At 41.8% G+C, this 24,175-nt stretch overlaps 2 protein-coding genes across 6 annotated transcripts in view; one reads left to right on the top strand and one right to left on the bottom strand.

The window, feature by feature from the left end:
• Positions 1–207: 207 nt before the first annotated feature.
• Positions 208–9,815, bottom strand: olah (oleoyl-ACP hydrolase). Its single transcript, NM_001141261.1, is given in 7 exon segments — positions 208–897; positions 1,234–1,313; positions 2,262–2,431; positions 2,600–2,699; positions 2,925–3,063; positions 8,638–8,768; positions 9,772–9,815. Coding segments are annotated over 6 exon segments (759 nt in total). The 5' UTR covers positions 8,765–8,768; positions 9,772–9,815; the 3' UTR covers positions 208–754.
• A 6,338-nt stretch (positions 9,816–16,153) lies between these two features.
• Positions 16,154–24,175, top strand: part of i2c3 (Eukaryotic translation initiation factor 2C 3) — a 52,102-nt gene continuing 44,080 nt past the window's right edge. For 3 of the 5 annotated variants that reach the window (XM_014176829.2, XM_014176830.2, XM_014176831.2), the window contains exon 1: positions 16,154–16,716. In XM_014176829.2, the coding sequence (XP_014032304.1) occupies positions 16,698–16,716 (19 nt within the window). In that variant the 5' untranslated portion in view covers positions 16,154–16,697. 5 annotated transcript variants of the gene reach the window in all.

Below are 24,175 nucleotides of genomic sequence, written 5' to 3'. Positions count from 1 at the left end.
CAACACCCACCTGAGCCACTGCCTGTTCACCACGCTACCATCCAGAAGGCAAGGTCAGTACAGGTCCATCAAAGCAGGGACCGAGAGACTGAAAAACAACTTCTATCTCAAAGCCATCAGACTGTGAAAACAGCCATCACTAGCTGCTGCCTACATACAGACTTGAAATCATTGGCCACTTTAATAATGGAACACTAGTCACTTTAATAATGCCACTTTAATAACGTTTACATATTTTGCATTACTCAGCTCATGTATATACTGCATTTAATACATCTATTGCATCTTAGCCTATGCCACTGTCTTGCTCATCCATATATTGTTATTCCATTCCTTAGTTAGATTTGTGTGTATTAGGTATTTGTTGTGGAATTGTTAGATATTACTTGTTAGATATTGCTGCACTGTCGGAACTAGAAGCACAAGCATTTTGCTACACTCGCAATAACATCTGCTAATCATGTGTACGTGGCCAATACAATTTAATTTGAGGACTAGTCAGGCAATCTCTCTGGATTCCATTTTAGGCTGTAATACATCTTACGTCACTCGTAAAATCCTAAACACATCGGCTAGATTCACATGGTCAACAAACCCTACTTCCATCATTTGCATTATTGCTCAAAGGCATAGATACTACTGTTGAAATGCTTCTTGGACTCCTATTCTTCAAAAACTAAGTAAAACTGGTTGTGTCACTACAATGGAAACATAACATGATACATTTCCTTTTCTGCCACTGTGCCCTTCATAGCTACAAGTAGTCAATTTCCGCCATCTCCAGATACTTTGTGATGTAGTCCAATATGACCTTCTCATTGGCTGCATCTTTTAAATAAAAGTGAGCTCCAGGTAGCATTTGCACTGTAAAATCTCCAGATGATATGTCTTTCCATGCTGTTAAATGAGAAAAGGGAAAGACACATACCACATTTACAGTTGCAATGGAAACAGATCACAATTCGCTATCAGCAACTAAAGTTCTAAAGCAACTTCAAAAGGACCACAGAATTGATGAAGAGTTCTCTGAAGACCTTACACAAACAGCCAGGAACCTACAGCTGAACTGTGCTCATCACTTAGGACTTAATGGCCATGTTTCTTTACACAGGTGCAGTACTCATAGTCATGCAATTTGTGTTAATCACAGGGTGTTACAGCAGTGTAACTTATGGAGAGAATCGCTAGACATCACATGGAAAGCAGACATGCACGAGACATCAGAGCTCTGACCTTGTAAGTCATGAGGCATGTCCTGCTTTCCATCGAAGCATGTGACTGGGCATGAGAGAGGACTCTCTGGCCTGTCACACCTGGAACACAAGAACAATCTTTATTACATATTTATACATGTGTAATAATGTATACAAAAGCAGCTCAAACAGACCATGTTAGAATTAAAGAGCGACTGCCTTTAAAAAGCAACGAATCCCTTTGAAAACGGGCTATGTAGAATCGATTAAAGTCAAAGTTATTTTTGTTATTAAGTCAGTCTCATCTAAAATGGAGTTTGGAACATCCGTGCGCCACAATGGGTAAATTTAATTTGACTGTCTATTTTCCCACTAACATGTGGTGAACAGCTGCGATGATTGCACTCCATCCAATAGCATAGACAGCGAAACAGACCTGCCCAGCAGCTCCGACTGATTAAGACATGTTGCACTTTCTTTTTTTTTTTTACTTGAGAAATACCCCAAATAATTACTCAACTAAAACATCCGACAAAAAACGGCAACATTTATTACAGATTTCTTGAATTATCTTAGATTCATTCTGAAGATTTTGAGGAATTGAAATAGGCTACAGTGTCTCATTGGGGCCAAACATTAACAGACCGCGGAATCGGTCAGGAAACACACCTCCAAGACTGAAATCTTGTTTTTCTAATGAGAAACAGAAAAACACACGCGCCAATCGGCGTGTTCAGATGCTCTTTAACTTCATAGCCATTGAATTATACAGTGCATTATAGGGAAATAATGCACGCTCTAGATTGCCCTTCTTGACAATCAGAATTGAGTATTCAACAATGCCATGGTATAAGGCGCAATAAACGTGTTGCTAATTAACATTTACAGGCCAGAGATGCTAATAGAATGTGCGTCCCAATAATATCTCCCTACTTCTGAAGTGTGCACTTGTTCACTACTAGGGGAAATTTCCACCATATTTCTTATACCAGCAATTTCCTTTCAAATTAGTGAAAGTGCACACTTTGGGAGGAAAGAGAGAATTGTGACAAAGTTAGAGATGCCCACCTGTAGTTCTCCACCACGTGGAGGTCGGCTTTCAGCGCAGGTAGGAAGAGCTTTACAACCTCAGGATTGGCCAGTAACTCGGGGGGAGTCCCACCAATCCTGGTCATCCACTGGAGGAACTCCTCATCTGATAAATCACTTCTCTTTGGGGCTTGGATACGCATCTCAGACTAGAAAGCAAGGAAAAACTAAAGGATGACTGCTTTAGGTCAGTACATTAAGTAATAGCATTTCAAAAGTTATCAGAAATGGCCATATGGTTACATGTCATACAAATGTCGTAGTAAAGTTGTATAAATGCTGTTCCGTTTTTACATGATTGCTATTATAGTACTCACGTAGGGTGCTGAGGCACCAGACAGGAAGATGTGAATTGGTTCCAACTTGTGGACTCTTTTCAAAGTATCTGCTATAGCAAAGCTGGTCATGGCGCCAAAGCTGTGACAGTGCAGAATAGCTATAAAAGGTAATCACAATTCTGACAACTTTGGATCAATAAAATGTAGCTTCAGATAAGAAAGGACCATGATGATTATAGAGCAAACAGTACCCTCAGTTTTTGATGGCACACTTAATTACTAACTGTACTCGTGACAACCTGATTTGGTTCTAGGTGAGGAGATTCATACCTAAGTGACACTGATGACATTTTTCTACTTGTACCTGTGGCCAAAGAGGGCAAATGGTTTCTCCTTGAGCACCGGCAGTAGCACATTGATGACCTCATCTACAATCTGCTCCATGCTTTGAAAGAAGGGCTCTTTGGCTCGAGCCTCCCTGCCAGGAAGTTTAACAGCAAACACTAGCAAAGAAAAAAGTGGGAGATAGAAAATGTCTTTAAAAACAGACAATGTTTCTCCTTCCCCTTCACTAAACCTACTGCTCATGAATCGTGATGCAATTTCAATTAACCAATCCTATTTTTATAATATAAATTAGAGCCCGACCGATATGGGTTTCTTGGGTCCGATGTTGATTTTAGGGAGGAAAAAGTCACTGATTATCAAAAAAAAAAATTAAAGGTGGAATGAAAAACAACGTTCTTTTTTTTTTTTACACAAACTGTGCTCCAAAGGATTAACAGATACTATAAAGGATGATTTCTTAACTAAATATTAAAAATGTGGTTTACATCAAAAAGCTACTAAATCCTCCATAAATACAAAACACTTGTTCAGTTTACCTTCTTAGGTAGAACTTAAAGATTTGTCCATCTATAGCAGAGGATAAAAATGCAGAATTGTTTTGTTGCTGAAGCACCACAAGCAAACTATTAATTAAACAAGGGATGAATGAATTACACTTAGTCTCAAATCTGAAACTTCACTGTTCACAAGTTCACAACCTATGCAGTGAAATGCAGTTCATGTCACCACTAGGTGTCAGTATTTGTTTTGAGTAGATTCAATGCAGTGCTTTCAAATCAAACTTTATTTGTCACATGCGCCGAATACAACAAGTGTAGACTTTACCGTGAAATGCTTAATTACAAGCCCTTAACCAACAGTGCAGTTCAAGAAGGGTTAAGAAAATATTTACCAAGTAGACTAAAATAAAAAGAAACACAATAAGAATTACGAGGCTATATACAGGGGGCTCTGGTACCGAGTCAGTGTGCAGGGGTACAGGTTAGTTGAGGTAATTTCTATATGTAGGTGGTGGTGAAGTGACTATGCATAGATAATAAACAGTGAGTAGGAGCAGTAGGAGCAGGGGGTCAATGTAAATTGTCCGGTGGCGATTTTATAAATTGTTCAGCAGTCTTATGGCTTGGGGGTAGAAGCTGTTGAGGAGCCTTTTGGTCCTAGACTTGGTGCTCCAGTACCGCTTGCCATGTGGTAGCAAAGAAAACAGTCTATGACTTGGGTGACTGGAGTCTTTCCTCTGACACAGCCTATTGTATAGGTCCTGGATGGCAGGAAGCTTGGCCCCAGTGATGTACTGGGCCGTTCGCACTACCCTCTGTAGTGTCTTAAGGTCAGCTGCCGAGCAGTTGCCATACCAGGCGGTGATGCAACCGGTCAGGATGCTCTCGATGGTGCAGCTGTAGAACCTTGAGGATCTGGGGACCCATGCCAAATCTTTTAAGTCTCCTGAGGGGGGGAAAGGTTTTGTTGTGCCCTCGTCACAACTGTTTTGGTATGTTTGGACCATGATAGTTCATCGGTGATGTGGACACCAAGGAACTTGAAACTCTCGACCCGCTCCACTACAGCCCAGTTGCAGAGGGAGGTGTTTAGGCCCAGAGTCCTTAGCTTAGTGATCATGGGCACTATGGGGTTGAACGCTGAGCTGTAGTCAATGAACAGCATTCTCACATAGGTGTTCCTTTTGTCAATAGTCAAAGGTCATGTAAGCAAACACTTTATGGAAACCTTGCATTGAGATCTTGGTTAGTGCACATGCTAGCTGTTCATTACGCCAATGATTTCTTACAGAAACCATAATGTAAATTACACTGATATTCAATACAACATGTATTGGCTATACACTGAGTGTACAAAACATTAGGAACACCTTCCTAATATTGTGTAGCACCCCTTTTTGCCCTCAGAATAGCCTCAATTTGACAGGGCATGAACTCTACAAGGTGCTAAAAGCGTTCCACAGGGATGCTGGCCCATGTTGACTCCAATGCTTCCCACAGTTGTGTCAAGTTGGCTGGATGTCCTTTGGGTGTTGGACCATTCTTGATACACACAGGAAACTGTTGCGTTGCGGTTCATGACACACTCAAACCGGTGCGCCTGGCACCTACTACCATAACCCGTTCAAAGGCACTTAAATCTTTTGGCTTGCCGATTCACCCTCTGAATGGCACACGCACAATCCATGTCGCAGGAGTCTCAAGGCTTAAAAATCCATCTTTAAAACTGTCTCCCCCCTTTATCTACACTGATTTAAGAGGATTCAACAAGTGACATCAATAAAGGATCATAGCTTCACCTGTTCAGTCCATGTCATGGAAAGTGCAGGTGTCAATGTTTTGTACACTCAGTGTATATTTCAACTGCAAATGGTATACACTGATGACTGAAAACGTTAACCGTTTTCCTGCGTTTTAGTCATACACCTAATTTAGCTGTCTATCTCATGATTGCAAGCACATGACCCGGATGATAGATCTGCGCCAACTATCTTGCAGTTTGTGGAAAACTAACTAAATAAGCCCACTAACATAATAGGCCGACACAGTAAGTGCTATTTTTGTATCAAGGAGTGTTCACTTTGGCGCCAGTCCAGTGTTCGCACATGAGTAGCACAGAGATTGCTAGCTAGGTTAACTACTTATATACACACACACACACACACGTATGTGGACAACCCTTCACATTAGTGGATTCGGCTATTTCAGCCACACCCATTGCTGACAGGTGTATAAAATCGAGTACACAGCCATCTCCATAAACAAACATTGGCAGTAGAATGAGCAGTGACGTTCAACGTGCCACCATCATAGGATGCAACCTTTCCAACACAACAAGTCATCCGTCAAATTTCTGCCCTGCTAGAGTTGCCCCAATCAACTGTGCTGTTATTGTGAAGTGGAAACGTCTAGAAGCAACAACGGCTCAGCCGCAAAGTGGTAGGCCACACAAGCTCACAGAACAGGACGCCCAGTGCTGAAGCGCGTTAAAATAGTCTGTTCTCAGTTACAACACTCACTCCGAGTTCCAAACTCCCTCTGGAAGCAACGCCAGCACAGTAACTGTTGGTCGGCAGCTTCATGAAATGGATTTCCACAGGCGAGCAGCCACACAACCCTAAGATCACCATGCGCAATGCCAAGCGTCGGCTGGGGTAGTTTAACCTGTTTGGGCTAGGGGGCAGTATTGAGAATTTTGGAAAAAATATGTGCCCATTTTTAACTGCCTCCTACACCAACTCAGAAGCTAGAATATGCATATTATTGTTCAGGTTTGGATAGAAAACACCCTAAAGTTTCTAAAACTGTTTGAATGGTGTCTGTGAGTATAACAGAACTCCTATGGCAGGCAAAAACCTGACAAGGTTTCATGCAGGAAGTGGCCTGTTTGACAAGGAGTCGTGCGTCTTGCATCTGTTTATTGAAGAGTAAGGATCTTAGCTGTAACGTGACAATTCCCAGGGCTCCAATAGGCTCTCAGGACCCGGGAAAATCATGAAGGTTGACGAGGCAGCCTCAGGCTGAAACAGATTATCACCTTATTCAAGTGTCCCATTAGGTGACAATGGAATGAGGCGCGTGCGCGATTAGCCCCCGTGGAGTATTTTAATTCGGCTGTTTAGTTTATTGCAGATTCCCGGTCGGAATATTATCGCTTTTCTACGAGATAAATGGCATAAAAATTGGTTTTAAACAGCGGTTGACATGCTTCGAAGTACGGTAATGGAATATTTTGACATTTTTTACCATTCGTATAGTGTCTAGAACGCACGAACAAAACGACGCTATTTGGATATAACTATGGATTATTTGGGACCAAACCTACATTTGTTATTGAAGTAGAAGTCCTGGGAGTGCATTCTGACGAAGAACAGGAAAGGTAAGAACATTTTTCTTATAGGAAATGTGATTATGGTGAAGGCTAATCTTGCCGGGTGTCTAAATAGCTAGCCGTGATGGCTGGGCTATGTACTTAGAATATTGCAAAATGTGCTTCATCCGAAAAGCTATTTTAAAATCGGACATATCGAGTGCATAGAGGAGTAATGTATCTATAATTCTTAAAATAATTGTTATGCTTTTTGTGAACGTTTATCGTGAGTAATTTAGCAAACTGTTAGTAAATTCCCGGAAGTTTGCGGGGGTATGCTTTTTCTGAACGTCACATGCTAATGTAAAAAGCTGTTTTTTGATATAAATATGAACTTGATTGAACAGACATGCATGTATTGTATAACATAATGTCCTATGTGTGTCATCTGATGAAGATCATAAAAGGTTAGTGCTGCATTTAGCTGTGGTTTGGGTTTTTGGTGACATTATATGCTAGCTTGAAAAATGGGTGTCTGATTATTTCTGGCTGGGCACTCTCCTGACATAATCTAATGTTTTGCATTCGTTGTAAAGCCTTTTTGAAATCGGACAGTGTGGTTAGATAAACGAGAGTCTTGTCTTTAAATAGCTGTAAAATAGTCATATGTTTGAGAAATTGAAGTAATAGTATTTCAAACGATTCAAAAATCGCGCCACTGGATTAGACTGGCTGTTACGTAGGTGGGACGAATTCGTCCCGCCTAGCCCATAGAGGTTAAAGCTCGCTGCCATTGGACTCTGGAGCAGTGGAAACGCGTTCTCTGGAGCGATAAATCACACTTCACCATCTGGCAGTCTGACAGACAAATCTGGGTTTGGCAGATGCCAGTGCATAGTGCCAACTGTAAAGTTTGGTGGAGGATGAATAATGGTCTGGGGATGTTTTGTTATGGTTCAGGCGAGGCCCCTTAGTTCCAGTGAAGGTTAATCTTAACGCTACAGCATACAATGACATTCTAGCCAATTCTGTGTTTCCAACTTTGTGGCAACAGTCCGGGGAAGGCCCTTTCCTTTTTCAGCATGACAATGCCCCTGTGCACAAAGCAAGGTCCATACAGAAATGGTTTGTCGAGATCAGTGTGGAAGAACTTGACTGACTTGAACCCAATCGAACACCTTTGGAATGAATTGGAACGCCGACTGCAAGCCAGGCCTAATCGCCCAACATCAGTCCCTGACCTCACTAATGCTCGTGGCTGAATGGAAGCAAGTCTCTGCAGCAATGTTCCAACATCTAGTGTAAAGCCTTCCCAGAAGAGTGGAGTCTGTTATACAGCAAAGGTGGGCCCAACTCCATATTAATGCCCATGATTTTGGAATGAGATGTTCGACAAGCAGGTGTCCACACACACTACATGCCCAAAGGTATCTTGCCGGCTAGATAGAGCCTAACTACATAGCTGTCTAGCTAGCCAGCTAACATTAACTAAGTGAGAATGGGATGAGGACAGGGCTGTTTGCTTGGTGAAGTGTACTTCTGATTATTTACTTATTCAAATATGCCGTCACTAGATGTGGCAAGCTACTCACCGTCAAACCACCATGCCTACTCTCTCTCTCGACTTAGGGCTGAATGTTGTTCAATAAGCAGCTCGTAGAGTGCCATCTTTAGGCAACCATTGAAAAATTCTAAAAATGACAGCAAATGAGAAGACCTACTGTATTCGTTACTTCTATGTATATAATATCGCAGGATTATATGCGGAATAAAGGCCGACAAATATTTCTGTGAAAGACTAATATTGGCCAACCAATTTATCGGTCGGGCTCTAAAAATAATAGTACCTTACGTAAAGCGCCTTTGGGTCTTTGAAAATGGCTATGTATTATTATTATTATTATCATCATCATCATTACCTTCAATGGAGGTGAGGATTTTCCCCCAGCGTGCATAGTGTATGGAGCCTCCACCTGCCCATGGGAAGCATATCAGCCTGGCCACGGCATCAGGTCTCTTACTGAAGCAGTTGATCACCTTGTCCATTCTACTGTATTTGACAAGAGAAATGAGGATAAGGATAATGTATGTATAATGTGGTAAAATTGAATATGCTATTTGCTAAGGCCAGCATCCTGGAGTCGTCTCTTCACTGTTGACCTCGAGACTGGTGTTTTGAGGGTACTATTTAATGAAGCTGCCAGTTGAGGACTTGAGGCATCTGATTGGTTTCTGATTGCCCAATGTCAAACAAACTAAAACGCCTAACAAAACCATGTGTTCATGCAAGTATTTGTTTATTGGAGAAAAAAAATGCTCATGTTTAATCCATTATTGATTATCAAGAAGCATAACTTGTCTCTCAAACTTCATATCACTTTCGTCTTCCAACAACATGCAGGAGAAAACAGCACAATAACCACTCGCTCTAACCACTCCGTCAATAGGGTAAATAAATTCAGTAGTCTTTATCCCTGGTATAGACTCGGGCCCTAATCAGCATGTTCTCATAAATGCGCTGACTACTCACATAATGTTTCAGACATATCAAGTTATGGTAAGCTACTGCGTGAGTATCATCGAATGTTCGCAGTCAAACCAATAATACTGCGTGCCTCCGGTTATTTTCCTGTTTTTGGTCCAGACTGGCACCACGTCACGAATGGAATCGGACCGAGACCACCCCCACAGTGCGTTGTTTTGGTGCGCTCCCGTGTGCTGATAGAGTTCACACCCGTCCAAACGAACCGAAATAAGGGCGAATATGCGAGAGTTCATAAAAAACGCTCGAAACCAATTTGGTGCGAAAGCCCCCTTAATTTCCTGTGCATCAGGATGCAAAGGACACACCAAAACGCAATATTTTTTTTATATATATATATATATATACCAGGTGCAATGTATAGGTTTATAAGCTACCGCAAACGAATCATGTTTGTTTGAATTCTGGTCACATTACTGCCAGATCCAGTTCTTACACTTGATGTAGCTTACTAAATCTCACGTCACTGAAGAATTTCTAAGAGTAAACTAGTATGTCATACTGTAAATACCTGTTAAATAGACGTGGCACTTCACATTTTCTCAAAGCATTTCCTTCAATTTTAAAGCTTCCTGGTTCTTCTCTTCCTGTTCTTCTTCTTAGCGAATTGGCTGGCAGATCGCATCCAACTTTTAGATGCATACACTGCCACCTATTGTGCTGGTGTGTGAGGCCATTCACGGCCAACCGACATCAAATTCCTAATAAGGTAATAAATACAAAATTGGGAAAAAGGAAAATTGCCCTGCCAACTATTAGCCCTCTCTAAAAAACACCAACCCATTCCACTATTTAACCCTATCTAGTCCTATTCCAGAACCAATGGAGGCTACTGAAGGGGAGGACAGCTCATAATAATGGCTGGAACGGTGCAAATGGAATGGCATCAATCACATGGAAACCATGTGTTTGATGTATTTGATACCATTCCACCCATTGTGCTCCAGTCATTAACACGAGCCTGTCTTCCCCAATTAAGGTGGCACCAACCTCCTGTGTCAGAACACTATCACTCAACACCCCCTGCAGCTGTTCTGCAGCAAATCCTTACAGTCCCAAGTATTTCCCTGCCTCTGCTACCACAGCCCTGGTTCTTCTCTTCTTCAGGTTTGGTTAGTAAACGGATGCTGAAATAGATCAAAAGTGCCATCTGAAGTCTGGAGTGTGGAATTGCATGGTAAATAATTAATTTAATATAATTGATATATATTCTATTAAATAAATAAAGAACTTAATTATGGATGTACAGTACTATATATCATATTAAATATATAAATAACTTAATTACAGATGTACAGTACTATATCATATTAAATATATAAATAACTTAATTATGGATGTACAGTACTATATATTATATTAAATATATAAATAACTTAATTATAGATGTACAGTACTCTATATTAAATATATAAATAACTTATTTATAGATGTACTATATATTAAATATATAAATAACTTAATTACAGATGTACAGTACTATATATCATATTAAATATATAAATAACTTAATTATGGATGTACAGTACTATATACCATATTAAATATATAAATAATGTTATTCTGGATGCATAGTACTGAGGCCAGTGATAAAGTTTGGACTAGAGATGGAAGTGTGTTTTGTCCCTATGCATTGCATTGTCAAATCCCTTATACATAAAGGATCACTGACAACGTTTTTCTTTCACAAAGTGTAATTCTCTTTCAGTCGATTTGGTTCGACATCTCACTATGGGACATGCCCTCTTTTGTGGGTCATTGGTTGAAGCCTTATTCAATCATGCCTAACAGGCCAATCAGCGCATTCTGGGTGTAGGGGAGAACGAGTATGTTTATCCCATTTTTACAATCAGCATCACTCCATCAAGGGAAATATACTATTCTTTCTAACAAAGATATGTAAGGGATAAATGCCAAGGTTCTGTACATTAGACGTTCTGTACATTAGACGTTCTGTACATTAGACGTGCTGATATACATTAATGTACAGAACAGAGGCGTTTATCCCCCTTATACCACAGTTGCCCCCAAAAAATATTAAAGCACACATTTACCGGTATTAAAACTTATTTTTTGGGCCTCCTTAGTGGCATAGCGGTTAGTACAGACCCGGGTTTCCTTGTCCCATTGCGCTTTCTGAACGATGTTTCCTCCGACACATTGGTGCGGCTGGCTTCCCGGTTAAACTGGCGGGTGTTAAGGAGTGCGTTTAAGCGGGTCATGTTTCGGAGGACGCATGAATCCACCTTCACCTCTCCCAAGCCCGTTGGGGAGTTGCAGCGATGAGACAAGATCGAAACTTTTGTTGTTGTTGATATTTTCATACTTTTTATAAGCAAATTAATACTTACTCATCTATTGATTGCTAGAGACGCGACCCAGTCGTTCGTTAGATTAGTTTGATCTTTACAAACATGACCCAGTCGTTAGTTCTTTATGTTCCGTTGCCATGCTCAGTGGCAAAGTTCTTATCCCTTGCTTGCTGCTAGCTAGCCAACTAGCTACAGCTACCAGAGTATGTGAGCTGGAGTGGAGCAAGGAGTGGAGCATGCCCAATTTGACTAGAGTCTGGAGCGAGTTTCGCAAAGGCTGAAGCATCGGCCTTCTAGCCCACTCCAATTTCGCTCCAGTAGCGCTTACTTCACTTAATTAGCTCAGCGCATGCCCGGCCCAGCATGCATTTGTAGGCTACTTGTGTGCTGCTATAGCACCTTGCTTAAGGTACTGTCATGGAGTTTGCTAAATATTTTCATAAAGAAACTGATAAAACACTCAGGTGCAAAATCAAGGTGACTTACAAAGATGAGGACCAAGAGCAAGAGAGGGAGTGTGGTGATGTAACTAAAGGCGCTGCTGCGCCTTCTTCACCACGCTGTCTGTGTGGTTGGACCATTTCAGTTTGTCCGTGATGTGTACGCCGAGGAACTTAGAACTTTCCACCTTCTCCACTACTGTCCCGTCGATGTGGATAGGGGGCTGCTCCCTCTGCTGTTTCCTGAAGTCCACGATCAGCTCCTTTGTTTTGTTGACATTGAGTGTGAGGTTATTTTCCTGACACCACACTCCAAGGGCCCTCATCTCCTCTCTGTAGGCTGTCTCGTTGTTGTTGGTAATCAAGCCTACCAGTGTAGTGACTTCTGCAAACTTGATGACTGAGTTGGAGGCGTGCAAGACCACGCAGCCATGGGTGAACAGGGTGTACAGGAGAGGGCTGAGAAAGCACCCTTGTGGGGCCTCAGTGTTGAGGATCAACGAGGTGGAGATGTTGTTTCCTACCCTCACCACCTGGGGGCGGTCCGTCAGGAAGTCCAGGATCCAGTTGCACAGGGCGGGGTCGAGACCCAGGGTCTTGAGCTTAATGATGAGTTTGGAGGGTACTATGGTGTTAAATGCTGAGCTGTAGTCGATGAACAGCATTCTCACATAGGTATTCCTCTTGTCCAGATGGGTTAGGGCAGTGTGCAGTGTGATTGGGATTGCATCGTCTGTGGACCTATTGGGGCGGTAAGCAAATTGGAATGGGTCTAGGGTGTCAGGTAGGGTGGAGGTGATATGATCCTTGACTAGTCTCTCAAAGCACTTCATGATGACGGAAGTGAGTGCTACGGGGTGATAGTCATTTAGCTCAGTTACCTTAGCTTTCTTGGGAACAGACCATATACCACGAATATAACAAAACATTTATTTTTACTCAAGTATCCAGGCACGACAGGCCTTATTGCTTAAATATTTCAGGATGTTGTGCATCCCTGGAGATTATCAGAGTTCATGTAAACATTACAGTTTTGAAAACATGGCTTTTCCTCAAAAAAAGGGCTCTCTTGGCACAACTTATGGGGTAAATTGAGCTGGGGGACAGAGTTAGTTAAGCCTCAGACACATTTCTCTACTGAATGAAATATTACCGCAACCTTTTTAAAACCTTGTCTATCTTTTTTCCCAAGCACAATCAACACAATTACAATCGCTTTTTGTCTTTTAGTAATTTTAAGCATCTTTTAACTCAGGCTTAACACCTAACAAACACTTTGTACATGCAGTTCTTGACACAAACCAGTGCGCCTGGCACCTACTACCATTCACCCTCTGAATGGCACACATACACAATCCATGTCTCAAGGCTTAAAACTTAAAAATCCTTCTTTAATCTGTCTCCTCCCCTTCATCTACACTGATTGAAGTGGATTTAACAAGTGACATCAATAAGGGATCATAGCTTTCTCCTGGATCCACCTGGTCAACCTATGTCATGGAAAGAGCAGGTTTTCTTAATGTTTTGTGTACTCAGTGTATATAAAATGTGATACATAACTTTATGGGTGTCACAAAATCATATACTAAAATATGAAAATACTGTATGTCATGTCTCAAAATCAATATCTACCTAACCTCTATATTGCTGTATGTTTTCTGGATTCAAGAAAAAAGAAGAGTTTCATGCCTGTCAGTTTGCCTTAATTCTCGCACAGCATCCAGCTTAGCTGACGCAATGCCATTGTCCTGATTTTTGAGCACTTTTTTTCTCTGGCCTCCATTGATTTAGTCACCCTAATCTTGACCATTCTACAAGTGTAAAAACTCCAATAACTTTTGAATGGATTATGGTAGCGACATGAGGTTTGGACCATTGGTTTTCTTCGAGTAGTATCTACACAACTGTATTTTTGATTGGACACCCTATGAAAAATAAACAAATAAATCACATATCTTATAGAAATACTTTTAATTATTCTTTGTATGATAATTTGTATAAAATATATTGATAACTGTGCACATTTTCACCCTAATTATTCATTAACAAAGTGTATAGGATAAGTGTATAGGATAGGACTAAGTCTTTTACGCTACTGCTACTCTCTGTTCATCATATATGCATAGTCACTTTAACCATATCTACATGTACATACTACCTCAATCAGCCTGACTAACCGGTGTCTGTATGTAACCTTGCTACTTTTATAGCCTCGCTACTGTATATAGCCTGTCTTTTTACTGTTGTTTTATTTCTTTACTTACATATTGTTCACCTAATACCTTTTTTTGCACTATTTGTTAGAGCCTGTTAGTAAGCATTTCACTGCAAGGTTGCAACTGCAACTGCACTGCAAACCTGTTGTATTCGACGCACGTGACAAATAAACTTTGATTTGATTTGACTCATATTCTGAAGGACTCCAAAAATGCGTGACCCTAGTGGAAGTTGTAGAAATTACAGTTTGGCTAAGGAGTTCAATTTTTTTATTTTACTAGGCAAGTCAGTTAAGAACAAATTCTTATTGTCAATGACGGCCTAGGAACAGTGGGTTAACTGCCTTGTTCAGGGGCAGAACGACAGATTTGTACCTTGTCAGCTCGGGGATTCGATCTTGCAACCTTTACGGTTACTAGTCCAACGCTCTAACCACTAGGCTACCCTGCCACCCCAGGAGTGTGGAGTGCGACGTTTCAGTAAGGTAAAATGGCAGAAGTACGAATCAATTTAGTGTGTCGAGCAAAGTTGATGAAGATGAAAGTCCTGAATGGACAACAGTAGGGTCGAAAACTGGAACAAAAAGGAAATTGTCTGAAATTGGAGTGGAGGATAAGTCTGTGAATGATAATGAATCGCTTCTTGTTGGGATGCGCTTGTTGAGTAAGGATGGAAACCCGTTTGAGGTGTGAATGCGCTGGGAAAAGTGGAGTCTGTCTGAGTGACCAGGAGTGGTCATATTTTGATTGATTGTATTCATGAAAAACAGAGGAAGATTGCAGTAGGCCTCAAAAGAATCCAGACAACAGAAGTTTCCTGCTTTGAACTTCGGAGTAGAGCACCTGTCAGAGGAGTCATCTTAGGGGTGACAACAGATGTTCAGGAAGAGATTTCCTGGTGTGGTTGGTGCCAGGCGTCTGACCCGTTGGGTGAATGGCGAAAAATAAGAAAGTCTGTCGGCCCTGTTCTTTTTTTTTTTTTTTAAAGAGCACTTACCTATGCATGTGAAGCTCAGTTATGTAAGATGTAAGAGCTTTTGTCCCCAAACCACTGCATTGTAAGAACTGTAAAGCATTTGGCCATGTTTCAAGTGGGTGCAGACGGACAGATTATACTGAAGAACGGTGTGTAGAAGGACAACGGTGTTGCAATTGTGGTGCGGATCATGATACCGAGTTCCTGGAGTGCCCTGAAGGAGATTGAGGTGAAGGAGATTGAGGTGGCAAAAGAGCGACCAATCAAATCTCCTATGCGGAGGCGATTAAATTAATTGAGAAAACAAGTGATGCTAGTGAAGATATGGTAGTGGAAACACCACAGCCTGTAGTTAATGTTTGCTGCCAGTCAAAAGATACCCAGTGTGTTAATTAAAAAGGTGGATTTTGTGGCGTTCGTTGCCACAGTTATTAACTGTACGGCTCAAGTCTCAAAGAAGTCAAAGAAACCGGACATTATTGTGGCTGCGGCAGAAAAGTTTTGGGGAATTAAGAATTTTACATCTGAAGACTTGCAGGGGGTACTGGCGCCAGAAGACCACTCGCACTTCCAGGCTCCCCTTGAGCTTTTGTAAGGGATCAGATCTTTTTATTTAAAAAAAAAAGGTACCCTCTTTTTCTCACCAATTTCGTGTTATCCAATTGCAATCCAATTACAATCTTGTCTCATCGCTGCAACGGTCTCAGGAGAGGCGAAGGTCGAGTAATGCGTCCTACGAAACATGACAAGCCAAAAATCTTTTTTTTTTTTTAAACAGTAAAGTTGTTTGATTTAGTTTATTTTTTGTAGTTTGGTCGTTTTTTTGTTGTTGGTAGTTTGGCCGTTTTGGGGGGAATCCTGTTTCCATCCCGCACAGTAGGTGGCGGGATGTACATTAAATTGTGCAATCGCCAATATACCACAGAAGAAGACGATATCCGTGACCCGGAAAGTACTTAGTTAATCTTGCCCGCTTCACAGCGGTAGTACAGAGAACGCACCAGGGAGTGAAACACCAATTTTGCCGGCAGAAGAACACCAAAAGGTTACCTTTTATGGTCCGAAAAAACAAACATGTTGTTGATATTATCCTGGCAACTAATGACAAGGCGAAACCCTAAACGATTGAGATATAGCCTTAAAACCGTTCAGGAATAGGAGCAGTGGAGTATCCGAGGCTCTGAAATATTTTCTGCGACTTGAGTCTTTGAAAATATATATATATATTTTGTCACCTGAGAACAATTAGTGCTTTAACGAAAGGCAGGGGACACGTCGTTCAACTTGTGCCGGTTGACAACGGGGGCAATTTGGGAGGATCTCGGGTTAAGCGGACACCCCAGCGGCCCGTGTCCAAATCAGCGACAGAAGCCGGGGTGTCGGCTTGAGCGAGTGGTCGGGTGGAACGTCTCCAACGCTGAGGTAATAGCGTCAGACGAACAGGAACTGCGTTGAGATTTGACCATTGGGAGCCGGGGACAGAGACCTCATGAATGGAAATCGGAACTTCAGGTATATTCATACACCTGTCTGTCAAACACCTTATTCTTATTAAATTGCTGAAGTTTGGTGTTGAAGTTTTGTAGGCTGACTATCAGTTGCTGTCCTTAAAGGATAGCATACAGTCCAACCAAAAGCCTAGTAGGCCTACCAATCAGATAATGCATGAAAATAAACACATTCAGGCCTTTCACTCTACTATCTGGGTTAGAAAACGAATTTGGGTGACCAGACATACCATTGGTAAAATAGTTTGCCGGATCAACGTCTCGTCAGCAGCAACAAACAAGTACTTCCGGGTCACAGAATTTGGGAACATTTCTAAATAAAAGTCCCCCACGTAATAGTAGAAAAGTGTAAATACCTGTATTTATTTATATGACAAATAAGTGTCTAAACATTAACAATGATTCATATGTGTTCATATTTAAGAAATCATTTGCATTCAATGTGGGTTTTAAAAAAACATGTTTGAAGGTCAAATAAATCCCGTCAATGCGAATCACTGTATACGGAATACATATTGGCTTATAGAGCAAAAACTATTCTGGGTGCCGTAGTAAAAGTGTTATAGGGAATACTCAGTAGGGTCTGTAGATTGTATATACGGTGTCATTTCAAGGGATCTGAATAATACGGAGTGTTGTTGGCCCTTTACTCCAACCGTTACATTGGCGGCCACAATGCAAATCACTATATAGAGCAAAAAATATTCAGGGTGCTGCCGTAAAAGTATTGTAGGGAATACTTAGTAGAGTCTAGAATTGTATATGTTGGTGTCATTTCATCGGGCTCTGAGTGTTGCTGGCCTTTTATGGAGTGTTGCTGGCCTTTTACTGTGGTCAAATAGCTTAAAAATGTGCTGCCTGGACACTATACGGTACAAATATAGCACTGTACAGGAAACGTAGGATAATAAATACTTAGAAGGATCTGTAGAATCTATATATGGTGTTATTTCATGCGGGACTGAGGTCTATATGCCCAGCAACACTTTCTACTCCACCCACTCAAATGGTCCCAATGCAATACACTGTAGACCTAAACATTTACATACTGGAAAAACTATTCAATGTTCAGAGGTAAAACTGTGGTTGGGAGTAGGCCACGAGTCATGAAGGCAGTCAAATTACATGTGACCGTTTAGTCACGGTAATTAGTCTTCTCCAAGCTCTGATGCTGCTGATGGTCATTAGTAGCCTACCAAACTTGCTAACTGCCTGGTACTCAGCACTCTATTATCACTCTGACATCAATGCAAATGCATCCTCCATTCGCTATTTAAGTGCATAGATGACATGTACTTTTTTTCCCGCTGCCCCTGTTTTGAGACCGGTGCATGAAAAGTAAATGTGGACAGTTCTTCCAATATCTTCAATATGCACCTCGGAATTGAATAACGACGCACGCAGTTGCGTCCCTGATGTGTCGGTCTTCACTTGTAGCCTGTGAGAAAGACCCGATCACGTTATGGAGAGCCATGTGAGTGAGAGACGCTTCGGATTGCGCAGCACTCAGGGAGAAGGGCACAACGCAGCACTCCGGGGCAAGGGCACAATGACCATTGGCTGCAAAAGGCATGGATTTTTTAGGGTGCATCATGGCCACGAAGGAATGCCGCCGTGAAATTCGAGGCATTATCAAGTGCTTGTCAAATTGTATAAACAAAAGTATATGGAAACCTCTTCAAATTAGTGGATTCGGCTATTTCAGCCACACTAGTTGCTGACAGGTGTATAAATTCGAGCACACAGCCATACAATCTCCATAGACAAACAATAGTAGAATGGCCTTGCTGAAGAGCTCAGTGACTTTCAATGTGGCACTGTCTTCAATGTGGCCTGATTCACACAGTCTCCTCTTAACAGTTGATGTTGAGATGTGTCTGTTACTTGAACTCTGAAGCATTTATTTGGGCTGCAATTTCTGAGGCTGGTAACTCTAATGAACTTATCCTCTGGATCTTCCTTTCCTGTGTCGGTCCTCGTGAGAGCCAGTTTCATCATAGTGCTTGATGGTTTTTGCGACTGCACTTTAAGAAACTTTATCAAAGTTCTTGAAATGTTCCGAATTGACTGACCTTCATATCTTAAATAATGATGGACTGTTGTTTCTCTTTGCTTGTTTGAGCTGTTCTTATATGGACTTTGTCTTTTACCAAATAGGGCTATCTTCTGTATATCACCCCTACCTTGTCACAACACAACTGATTGGATCAAACGCGTTAAGAAGGAAATACGTTTGACAAATTCACTTTTTAATAAAGACACACCTGTTCATTGAAATGCATTCCAGGTGACTACCTCCTGTAGCTGGTTGAGAGAATGCCTTGATGACAGCTTTGCACACTCTTGGCAAAGGGTGGCTACTTTGAAGAATCTCAAATATAAAATGTCCTTTGATTTGTTTAATACTTTTTTGGTTACTGCATGATTCCATATGTGTTGTTTCATAGTTTTGATGTCTTCACTATTATTCTACAATGTAGAAAATAGTCCAAAATAAAGAAAAACCCTGGAATGAGTAGGTGTGTCCAAACTTTAGATCGGGTTCAAGTCCGGGCTCTGGCTGGGCCACTCAAGGACATTCAGAGACTTGTCCTGAAACCACTCATACGTTGTTTTGGCTGTGTGCTTAGGGTCATTGTCCTGTTGGAAGGTGAACCTTCGCCCCAGTCTGAGAACCTGGTCCTGAGCGCTCAGGACCTCATCAAGGATTTCTTTGTACTTTGCTCTGTTCATATTTCCCTCGATCCTGACTAGTCTCCCAGTCCCTGCCGCTAAAAAACATCCCCACAGCATTATGCTGCCACCACCATGCTTCACTGTAGGGATGATACCAGGTTTGCTCCAGACATGACGATTGACATTCAGGCCAAAGCCTTCAATCTTGGCTTCATCAGACCAGAGAATCTTGTCATGGTCTGAGTTCTTTAGCTGCCTTTTGGCAAACTCTAAGCGGGCTGTCATGTGCCTTTTACTGAGGAGAGACTTCTGTCTGGCCACTCTACCATAAAGGCCTGATTGGTGGAGTGCTGCAGAGATGTTTGTCCTTCTGGAAGGTTCTCCCATCTCCACAGAGGAACCGGAGCTCTGTCAGAGTGACCATCGGGTTCTTGGTCACCTCCCTGACCAAGGCCCTTCTCCCCCGATTGCTCAGTTTGGCCGGGCGGCCAGCTCTAGGAAGAGTCTTGGTGGTTCCAAACTTCTTCCATTTAAGAATGATGGAGGCCACTGTGTTCTTGGGGACCTTCAATGTTGCAGAAATGTTTTGGTACCCTTCCCCAGATATGTGCCCCGACACAATCCTGTCTCGGAGCTCTATGGACAATTCCTTCGACCTCATGGCTTGGGTTTTGCTCTGACAACTGTGGGACCTTATATAGAGAGGTGTGCGCCTTTCCAAATCATACCCAATCAATTGAATGTACCACAATTGGACTCCAATTAAGTTGTAGAAACATCTCAAGGATGATCAATGGAAACAGGATGCACCTGATGTCAATTTCGAAAATCTCATGGGATAATTTAAGTATTTCTGAGATATTGTGATTTGCTTATTTTTCAAGCCTAAATTGTCAACATTGTTTTTGTGTTCCTATCATTTATTGCAATGTACACCATTTTATGTATGTTGTGTCGGGAGCCCTATTCCTTTCAAAATCCACAAAGTTTTGAGTCACTCATTCTACAAACAAACAATATGTTGATTCATGAGGTGCAATTTGGTAAAAAAAAAGCATTATTTTTTCATGATAAATATCACTAAAGTTAATCAAACTTTTCATGAAACTGTAAAACATCAACAGTAAAACAGAAGATTCAAATTGTATGCAAGATCCTCTTCAGGTAGTCTCAGCCCAGTGGGCAAAATGACAGTTTCCATGTCATTTTCAGAACAAAATCTATGTGATTGGGGTTATACCAACATGTAGAAATATGATTTGTTTCTTCGGATACTTCCTAAAAGAAATACATGTTTGTTTGGCCAAAACACTTGACCTGATGCACGTTTTAGCACGCCCTGCAAGGAAAGACCTAGTTAAGCTGCAGCTGGCCTAGAACAGAGCAGCACGTTTTGCTCTTAATTGTAATCAGAGGGCTGATTATAAATACTATGCATGCCAGTCTCTCAGCTAAGAGTTGAGGAGAGACTGACTGCATCACTTATTTTATAAGAAACATTAATGTGTTGAAAATCCCAAATTGTTTGCATAGTCAACTTACACACAGCTGTGACACACACGTACCCCACCAGACATGCCACCAGGGGTCTATTCACAGTCACCAAATCCAGAACAAATTCAAGAAAGCGTACAGTATTATATAGAGCCACTATTGCATGGCACTCTGTTCCATTTCATATTGCTCAAATAAACAGCAAATCTGTTTTCAAAAAACAGATAAAGCAATAGTTCGTGGCACAATGCCTCTCCCCTATTTGACCTAGATAGTTTGTGTATACTTTGATATGTAAGCTACGTGTTCCTTTTTAAACATTTATTTAGAGCTGTTATTATCTATTAATGTTCTGTATTATGTCATGTTTTGTGTTGACCCCAGGAAGAGTAGTTACTGCTTTTGCAACAGCTAATGGGGATCCTAATGAAATGCCAAACGGTCAGAATTTGTCACCTCCATTATAGGGCAAGCCAAGAGTGCAAGTCTGGTATAGAATGGCATTTTATTTCACACTGGAAGCAAACATTTCTCATTTATTGTTTTGTAATTAAGATATTGTCCTGAATTAGTCAGTCAGCAAAGAGTTAAAGCGACAGTACAAAAGGGCAGACTGGACCCTGGTTTTATGGACACAAACAATTAATATTTATTCCTGTACAGTGATATACACTGCTCAAAAAAATAAAGGGAACACTTAAACAACACAATGTAACTCCAAGTCAATTACACTTCTGTGAAATCTAACTGTCCACTTAGGAAGCAACACTGACTGACAATACATTTCACATGCTGTTGTGCAAATGGAATAGACAACAGGTGGAAATTATAGGCAATTATCAAGACACCCCCAATAAAGGAGTGCTTCTGCAGGTGGTGACCACAGACCACTTCTCAGTTCCTATGCTTCCTGGCTGATGTTTTGGTCACTTTTGAATGCTGGCGGTGCTTTCACTCTAGTGGTAGCATGAGACGGAGTCTACAACCCACACAAGTGGCTCAGGTAGTGCAGCTCATCCAGGATGGCACATCAATGCGAGCTGTGGCAAGAAGGTTTGCTGTGTCTGTCAGCGTAGTGTCCAGAGCATGGAGGCGCTACCAGGAGACAGGCCGGTACATCAGGAGACGTGGAGGAGGCCGTAGGAGGGCAACAACCCAGCAGCAGGACCGCTACCTCTGCCTTTGTGCAAGGAGGAGCACTGCCAGAGCCCTGCAAAATGACCTTCAGCAGGCCACAAATGTGCATGTGTCTGCTCAAACGGTCAGAAACAGACTCCATGAGGGTGGTATGAGGCCCCGACGTCCACAGGTGGGGGTTGTGCTTACAGCCCAACACCGTGCAGGACGTTTGGCATTTGCCAGAGAACACCAAGATTGGCAAATTCGCCACTGGTGCCCTGTGCTCTTCACAGATGAAAGCAGGTTCACACTGAGCACATGTGACAGACGTGACAGAGTCTGGAGACGCCGTGGAGAACGTTCTGCTGCCTGCAACATCCTCCAGCATGACCGGTTTGGCGGTGGCACAGCCCTCCATGTGCTAGGTAGCCTGATTGCCATTAGGTACCGAGATGAGATCCTCAGACCCCTTGTGAGACCATATGCTGGTGCGGTTGGCCCTGGGTTTCTCCTAATGCAAGACAATGCTAGACCTCATGTGGCTGGAGTGTGTCAGCAGTTCCTGCAAGAGGAAGGCATTGATGCTATGGACTGGCCCCCCCGTTCCCCAGACCTGAATCCGATTGAGCACATCTGGGACATCATGTCTCGCTCCATCCACCAACGCCACGTTGCACCACAGACTGTCCAGGAGTTGGCGGATGCTTTAGTCCAGGTCTGGGAGGAGATCCCTCAGGAGACCATCCGCCACCTCATCAGGAGCATGCCCAGGCGTTGTAGGGAGGTCATACAGGCACGTGGAGGCCACACACACTACTGAGCCTCATTTTGACTTGTTTTAAGGACATTACATCAAAGTTGGATCAGCCTGTAGTGTGGTTTTCCACTTTAATTTTGAGTGTGACTCCAAATCCAGACCTCCATGGGTTGATAAATTGGATTTCCATTGATTATTTTTGTGATTTTGTTGTCAGCACATTCAAGTATGTAAAGAAAAAAGTATTTAATAAGATTATTTAATTCATTCAGATCTAGGATGTGTTATTTTAGTGTTCCCTTTATTTTTTTGAGCAGTGTATTTGTACCATATAGTGTCCAGGGGCCACACCCAAACCTATTTGACCACCGTGAAAGTCTAACACTTCCTATGACCAAGCTTTTTGTTCAAACTCATCTGTTTTGTACAGGGAATTATGTACGGTGCAATATAGTCCAATATGAAAAATGGATTTAGGCTGATAGGCCACTCTTAAGGGCTGCAGAAGTGACGCTCCTCTGGGTGTAAACTTCAACAGTAGATGTGCTTATGCGTAGAATGGACCCCGCTTTTACTGCGACACAATGTACAGGGAATTATGTGCTGTGTGATATGGATGTCCAATATGAAAAACATTCTGAACGTAGTGCAATACAAATGGGCAAATTAACAGTGGGATTTTCTAAGGTTGATTTAATATTATACAAATAATTGTATTGTTATTATTTTTGTTGTTATTATTAGTAGCATTATAAAGTTGAGTTAGTTATCATGTAACAACAGTAATACAAATATCTATCAATCTCCATCCGGCACAGCCAGAAGAGGGGTGGTTGAAGAGGACTGGCCACCCCTCATAGCCTGGTTCCTCTCTAGGTTTCTTCCTAGGTTCTGGCCTTTCTAGGGAGTTTTTCCTAGCCACCGTGCTTCTGCACCTGCATTGCTTGCTGTTTGGGGTTTTAGGCTGGGTTTCTGTACAGCACTTTGAGATATCAGCTGATGTAAGAAGGGCTTTATAAATATATTTGATTGATAGTAATCAATTTTTTTATACTGTTAACAATGTCAATATTATTTGTGCTATAAAATATTTTTTCAAATTTTTCATATTCTTAAAATTCTGTCTGCTAGCATTTCCTTGTAAAATATTATGACCATTTTGATTCTTTTTTTTTTCTCCCTGTGCTGCATGCTGGCGGAATGGAGGTGTTTGCTGGTTGGTTGCCTCTGCCGAGTCCCCAACAACCAGATGTTCTGGTTTTCAGGGGAAATGGAAAGAGGGCCTGTGACGTGACCTCTGCCGAGTCCCCAACAACCAGATGTTCTGGTTTTCAGGGGAAATGGAAAGAGAGCCTGTGACGTGACCTCTGCAGAGTCCCCAACAACCGGATGTTCTGGTTTTCAGGGGAAATGGAAA

This window comes from Salmo salar, chromosome ssa27 (assembly GCF_905237065.1).
Source record: "Salmo salar chromosome ssa27, Ssal_v3.1, whole genome shotgun sequence".
In the NCBI taxonomy this organism is placed as follows: Eukaryota; Metazoa; Chordata; class Actinopteri; order Salmoniformes; family Salmonidae; genus Salmo; species Salmo salar.
Note: the sequence above shows the minus strand (reverse complement) of the source record. Positions and strands in the feature narration are given on the sequence as shown.